Below are 7,259 nucleotides of genomic sequence, written 5' to 3'. Positions count from 1 at the left end.
CTGGTGACACAGCCGCCCTTCCTCCACCCAAAAGGCGGCTGCGGTTGGATCCTCTGCATCCTCCGAGCCTCGCCAGCCCATCTGCCCAGTGCTGTGTCTCCCACACTTTGTAGGATCCAGCCTGGGAGGGGACCCTGGAAAAAGCCGCCGGGTAGATGCATCCTGCAGCTGCTGGGGCGAGGGGAGATTCCCCACGTGGCCGCGTGCTGCCTGCCGTCATCGGCCCCGGGTGCCGTGCTGCCGGCCTCTGCCCGGAGCATTTAAATACACTGGAATAAAAAGGAGAGGGGAAGGTTGAAGCCTGGCACCGCACGGCGCTGCCCGGGGAGGTGTGGGGGGCTCTGGAGGCCTTAGGGAGAGGTGGCAGGAGAGGTCCCCGTGCCCTTGGCCACCCAACGGGGGAGGGATGCCGGTGGGCATCGGGGCTGAGGTTTGGTGTTTTTTGGTAGAGCCGGACGTGGCAACGGGTTTAAGGCTGGGGTCCCTGCAGGGTAGAGCCGAGAGCCGGACGTGGCAACGGGCTGGGGTCCCTGCAGGGTGGGGCTGTGTGCCTATTGCTGTGCTCGCCCCCCCCCCCAAAACCCAGGGGTTTTGCACGGTCCCGTGAGGGCGTTGGGACCTGCAGGAGCATCCGCTGAGGTTGCAAAAGCCTCTTGCAAACCTGAGCTGCCCAAATTGCTCCGCAGTGCAAATCCCAGGGGAATCGCCTGGGGGATCAGCTCTGGGACAGGGTGGACAAAGACCCTCCTTCCCTCTCGGTGTCCTTCTCACCACCCTTGGGTATGGAAAAGAGTTTACTGCCATTAACCCAAACCACCTGTGTGCGTGTGCTGTTGGCAAAGGAGCTTGGCTCCTCATTAAATCTGACTTCTCCTGTTCACGCCAATTAAAGCTAATTAAACTCCTTCCCAGCAACGGTGCTCAGTCTCTCTCCTTTGGAGAGCCTGACATGGGCTTGATGAAAATGCGAGGGCTCCCATCGTGCAAGCACCTTTACCTGGTTATTTGGGGCCGCTCGTGGTGTGGATGCTCCCGGTGCCCGCCGTGGCTCTTCCGTAGGGGAGGATGAGCCAACGGGGGCTGCTGACCCTGTGGTGTTGGTGGCTTTGAGACCCGGTGACGTCCCCAGCCCTGTCTGCAGGGCAGCAGCATCCTGTGCCGGGGCTGGTCTCAGTTTTGGGGTCAGGGTTGCTCTTTACACCCGGCCATCTCACCCCTACGCTGTAAAAGGGCTTTCCCTGATAATACACTTAAACCCACGAGATGTTTTGCTTCATCGCTCATCTCTCCCCATCTCTCTTCCCCCGCAGAGCCCATGCGGGCCCCCAAAGGCCTGGCTTTCTCCGAAATCCAGTCCAGGCAGCTGACATTGCAGTGGGAGCCGCTGGGCTACAACCTGACCCGCTGTCACACCTACACCGTCTCGCTCTGCTACCGCTATTTCGTGGGCACCGGCCACAACCAAACCTTCCGGGAGTGTGTGAAGATGGAGCGTAACGCCAACCGCTACACCATCAAAAACCTGCTGCCCTACAAGAACATCCACGTCAAGCTCATCCTCTCTAACCCCGAGGGTCGCAAGGAGGGCAAGGAGGTGATATTCCAGACAGATGAGGACGGTGAGTCTGCCCGGGGGGGGGTGCATCGTCCCCAGAAATGTGATTCCGTGGCTGGCGAGCTGCCGGGGTGTGGCACGGTGCACATCTGTGGCTCTTGGCCAAGGGCATGATGGGAATATCTCCTGCAACCGTCGCGCTAGCGGGGAGGTGAAAAGGCTGTTGCAGCCCCAGGGCTGTGCAAGGGAAGGCGAGAGAAAGGGGCAATGACGGTGGCTGGGGAAGGGAAATGCTGGGAGCGGCTTGTGCGGACGAGGGGGATGGGGCAGCACCGGTTGCTCTGGCGGAGGAACATCCTACGTTGCTGCAGAAATGCTGCCCTGGTCCTTTGAGTGGAACGATTTAGCTGTGCCCGGTCCGGTGAAGGGCACAACGGTTGGCTGATGCCCGGCTTCTTCCAGCACGAGTCATCCTCGCTCATCCCTTAGTGTGGAACCAAAGCCTAGCAGCAATAATAATAATTGAAACAATCAATGCTTTGCACTTAGGTAACATCTTTTATCTGCTTGGTCGCTGATCAGTTCGGCATTGCTGCATTGCTGGGAGACAGCTGTTAACCAGAGCCCGGTGCAGCTTTGCTCGGCTTCCCCAGTGCTCTTCCCCGGTTAATCATAGAATCATAGAATCATTGAGGTTGGAAAAGACCTCTAAGATCATCGAGTCCAACCGTCGACCCAACACCCCCATGCCCACTAAACCATGTCCCTAAGTGCCTCATCTACTCGTCTTTTAAACACCTCCAGGGATGGTGACTCCACCACTTCCCTGGGCAGCCTGTTCCAATGTTTCACCACTCTTTCAGTAAAGACATTTTTCCTCACGTCCAATCTAAACCTCCCCTGGCGCAACTTGAGGCCGTTTCCCCTCGTCCTATCGCTTGTTACTTGGGAGAAGAGACCGACCCCACCTCGCTACAACCTCCTTTCAGGGAGTTGTAGAGAGCAATGAGGTCTCCCCTCAGCCTCCTTTTCTTCAGGCTGAACAACCCCAGTTCCCGCAGCCGCTCCTCATCAGACTTGTTGTCCAGTTTGCTGGAGAACAAGTTTGCTCTCGGGTGTGTTCGGGTTGTGCAAACGAGCTCTGTGGATGAGCGTGTGTTGATAAGGGATGTCTGGCCCCGGTTATTTGCCAGCAGCGTTGCTCCTGAGCAGCCGAGCTGTTTCTCTTCTCCCTGTCCTGGCCGTGCCCTGGGGTTGGGTCCCCGCTGCCAGCACCTGAGCGGGGCTGACGTCCTCTCCGGAGGCTCCAGCGTTGCTCCAGGACTCCTGGGTTTGGCATCTCTTGCTCCTGCCCAGCCCTTCCCCGAGGATGTCCTGGAGCTGGGGCCACTGGAGAGGTCTCCCAGGTCTGGTCTTACCCTGCACCACGGTCCCTGGCTGCAGCTCTCCATCAGCGGAGTGCTCGGGTGATTTGGGCTCTGGAGATCCGGTGAACGTGGCAGGAGGTACAGGGCAGAGCCAGCTCCATGTCTCCAGTGCCACCCATCAGTGACGGGCCGCATCCAGGGCTGGCAGCTCCCGCCAACAACTCCTTCCACTCGTCACACCCTCTTCGCTGCCCCATCAGCATCTCCTCCGCGTGCCGTGCCGACTCAGCCGCCTTCAAGGACAGCTGGGCAGCCCCCAAATGCTGCCGCTCTAACCGCTGGTCCTGCAGCCCGCTGGGGCAAGGGGGTCTCATCCTGGTCTGCCGAGGGCAGCAGCGGTTGGGGCTTGCGTGTGGTGCAAGGAGCCGCTGTGCCCTGGGGTGGGTGCTGAGTGTGGCCGGAGCATCCCTGGCTCCCGCAGAGACACCGGCGCTTACTGTTAAGCAAGAACGTAATTCATCTCCGAAGCACTTTTTAGTATCACGAATCAGCAATTAAGGTGGAAAATTGATAATTGCAAAGGATCTGGCCGGCTCCAGACCCCCTGGACGACCCCCGAGGAGAAGCCTGCCATGAGATCCCCCTGCGTGGGACTCGCCTCGATTTGGGACCCACCGAACCGTGCAGCTTTTGTGTGTGCGTTGCTCATCGCTCCCGTTTCCCAGGCTGGAAAGCAAAGCCTGCAGAGCTGGAGCGGAGCCGGGAGGGTCTCCGGGTCCCGTTTTCAGCTCTAAAGCTGAAATTCGGCACCTTTCTCTGTGCGTCAGCACTTTCTGTATCCCCAACCCTGAGCCTGCCCGATCGGGGGCACCCAGCTTCACGCTCCTGACGGTTTATTTTCTGGCTCTAATTGCTTCAGCTGTTCTCACTGTGCTGTGACTGTTCCAGCTGTTTCCGTATTGAATATTAATACAGGAGCTCCAGATGTTTTTTTGCTATGCTGTAATCACTCCAGCTGCTTTCCCCTATGCCTTGATTAACCGGGGCTTGCGGCTCGCCCCTTGGATTGAACTTGGGGCCGCGTATACGGCCGGCCTCGGGTGGGATCGATCGATGGATATCTGCCTGTGGATATGTTGCGAATATTACATGCAGGCTTGGCCCGGCGTCTCCCTGCCTGGGAGGATGGTGAGGATTCGAGCTCCCGCAACCGGGTGACGAGCAGCCGCTTGATAAGACCCTTGAAGCACAGGGCCAGCTTCGGCTGCAGCGTCCGCTGGTGCGATGCTGGGGCTTGTCTGGGGGGGTGGGGGGGCCCTGGCGTAGGCTGCAAAGATGCACACCCCCATCCCAAGGGGTAAACCCTGTTTTGGGACTGGAAGACCCATTTTTGGGGCATTAATAACTGGGCCAAACCAAGGGCGTTGTTCACAGCATCCCCCTTGGACCCCGGGTGAAGTCCTGCTGCCTCCTGGGTGCGTGGGCAGGGCACCGAGAGAGGAGAGCGACCCATCCGTAGGTTGCCCAGCTGGTGTTCAAGTGCCCCATGTAGATCCAAGGATGCTCGGGAAGGTCGGTGACCGTCGGCTGGAGATTTTGGACTATGTCTGCACGAAACGATGAGGCTCAATCCCGGGTGCCTATGGAAATGCCATTGCAGCGTGTTGGTGCTGGGGAGAGGCGTGTGCAGGGAGCTGGTTCCCTCCCTTGCAGGCAGGGTGCATGCAGTGCCAGCCAGAAGAAATATATGTAAATACATAAAGAAATATATATGTGCGTATATGGATGGCAGAGGGGTATACGCACACCTGGGAGCCATTGTGCGCCTCTGCCGGTCTCAGCCTGCTGCATGCACAAGCGCGTGGTGCCCGTACCTATATATATAAAAATATTTATATAGGTACACACATTCTTGCCCTAAAGGTTTCCGTAATTCTCCGTGAATTTAATCAGTGCCTTGTGTACATGTGTAGGACACGGTGCCTCTGATTAAATTAACTTGTAAATCAAGTGGAAATTGTGTATTTGCACGGTGGGAAGCGCGCGGAAGGCGATCCCTCTCTCTCGGCCCCGTAATTAGATCTGAACAAAAGCTGCAAAAAAGAAAAATAGAGGGGAAGCGCTGACGTCCCTCTGCAACGAGAGGGTGCGTGTTTCGGGTACTCAAGCCCGCAGTGGAGGATGCTGCTGGTGAATTTGTGGTCTTTGCTGAGCCGTCGCCTCTCCTGTCCTCCTCGCTCACCCCCTCGGGTCAAGAAATCCATGGTAAAGAAGTGAATATTGATCCCAGTGCTGTCGATCGCTGTTATTGTTTGCGGTTATTATTGTTGGTGGTGTTAATTAGAGGGGAAGGTTGGGGCATGTCAAGCCTGTGCGCAGATGAGGATGTTATTGCTTGCTGGGGGGAGCGCTGGCAATGTCTCCCGAGGATGCCGGTGGCTCCGGCAGGGGGATTTGGGTTGTGTGGGAAAAGGGAATTTTTTTTTGTTTTGTTTCCTCGCACTGGTGAACTCGGGTGAGCTCCGCCGGTGATGGCGCCTGGGGGCTTGCTGCTGTGCTGTGGGAAACTGGGTGCGATGCCAGAAATGGTACCTGTGGGAGCTGGGCAGGAGCATCGTTGCCCTGGGGAGCCACCAGCCCCGTCTGGTGGCACATGCCAGAGCTGGGTGACATGGCAGAGGGGACGCGGTGGCTCGGTCACGGGGGAGAGCAGCTGCAGCCTCCTGGAGGGGTTTCCCAGATGATTTATCCTTCCAGCCTGGTTTCTTGCCACATCTGAGCATGTCCCCTTTCCTTCCCCAGTGCCCGGTGGCATCTCCTCGGAGTCCCTCACCTTCACCCCGCTGGAGGACATGATATTTCTGAAGTGGGAGGAACCGGTGGAGCCCAACGGCCTCATCACACAGTACGAGGTACGTCCCGGCCGGCTGCGGCACCCGCAGGGGACCCATGGGGACATGGGAGGGTCCCGTCGGGGGGGATGCGGTGTGGGAGATCTGGGGCAACCACCACTTTTGGTCACAGGGATTAAGGGTGGCTGCAGTGTTATTGCTGCTCCCGAGCCCTTCGTTTGGAGCACGGATCCAGCCTGCGTTCTTCTTCCTGCTGGCAGGGTCTGTCCCTGCTGGGGAGTCCTGCTTTTGGGGTCACCAGTATTATCCAGCAAGGGCTTTTCTGATGAACCTCTGCTTTTGATTTACCCCAAAAAGCATCTGCCTTCCAGGCTGCCCCTATGACCATCCCCTCCTCTGAATCCATCCCTTTGACCCCTTCTCCGCCCGGATTTGGGGTCTCTCCCCTCTCCTGCGGCTGCTGGTGATGCTCTGCTCTGTCCCTGCAGATCAGCTACCAGAGCATTGAGTCCTCCGACCCGGCGGTCAATGTGCCTGGCCCGCGACGCACTGTCTCCAAACTACACAATGAGACCTACCACGTCTTCTCCAACCTCCACCCCGGCACAACCTACCTCTTCTCGGTCCGGGCCCGCACCGGCAAGGGCTTTGGCCAGACGGCGCTCACCGAGATCACCACCAACATCTCTGGTAGGTTCCCCCAGGCTCCACGCCTGGTGCTGGGGCTTCTCCTCCGCACAGGTATATGATGGCAGTGCTGGAGCCTCCGGTGCACTCCCGTGGATTTTGGTGACTGGCTGCTGCTATCGAAGGATGCTCTTGATGGTGGCAGCCATGCCGTGAGCCCCCCGGGCAGCCCCCCAGACCCATCAGCTGGGTTGAATGTGGGTCTCTGGCTGGGAAGTCCGGCCAGCCGGGCGCACTGGGTGCTGGCTGAGCTATCAGCGTACAGCAAGGGATTAATTGGGCTTCGTTGATAAGCCTCGGACTACTTGGGGCTGTTTGCTCATGTCCGCGGCATTGATATTAACTGCAAGCAAATGGGCTGAGATGAGCCCTAACGGGGGCACTGAAATTGCAAAGCGGCTGCTAGTGATGGCTTGGGGACCACGGAGCTGTGCCGGGCATGAGGGGGATCCCCCGCCTTGGTCTGGGGGTGCTGCTGGGCTGGCTTGGGTGTGCTTCTGCCCTGGGTGGGAGGCTCGCGCTGTGCCGGCAGTTCGGAGTGCTGCCGTCCCTGGAGTGCATCTCCAGGGTGGAGTGTTTGGGTCCTGCCGAGGTCGGATCCTGCTCCTGTCTCCTCTCCTCTGCCAGACCGGCATTGATAACCCCCCCTAAGCTCACACCCACGGGTCCTCTCCCAACTGCGACGTTTGCTCGAGACCTGGAGGGGTCTTCTCTCTTTGTAATAATCCACATTACACCATTCGGTGATGCCTTGCCATGGGCAAGGCTGCTCATGCCTCAGTTTCCCCTCTGGGGGGG

General features: G+C 58.5%; 1 protein-coding gene across 2 annotated transcripts in view; it reads left to right on the top strand.

Annotated features, from left to right (window-relative positions):
- The window catches only part of PTPRU (protein tyrosine phosphatase, receptor type U), a 67,481-nt gene that overhangs the window by 15,165 nt on the left and 45,057 nt on the right, over positions 1–7,259 (top strand). For both annotated transcript variants that reach the window (XM_019474385.1, XM_019474384.1), the window contains exons 7-9: positions 1,311–1,619; positions 5,725–5,834; positions 6,263–6,464. In XM_019474385.1, coding sequence (XP_019329930.1) covers positions 1,311–1,619; positions 5,725–5,834; positions 6,263–6,464 — 621 coding nt within the window. The remainder of the gene's footprint in view (positions 1–1,310; positions 1,620–5,724; positions 5,835–6,262; positions 6,465–7,259) is intronic.

This window comes from Aptenodytes forsteri, unplaced genomic scaffold (genome assembly GCF_000699145.1).
Source record: "Aptenodytes forsteri isolate BGI_AS27 unplaced genomic scaffold, ASM69914v1 Scaffold361, whole genome shotgun sequence".
Lineage (NCBI taxonomy): Eukaryota > Metazoa > Chordata > Aves > Sphenisciformes > Spheniscidae > Aptenodytes > Aptenodytes forsteri.
This window is presented reverse-complemented; position numbering and strand designations above follow the sequence as displayed.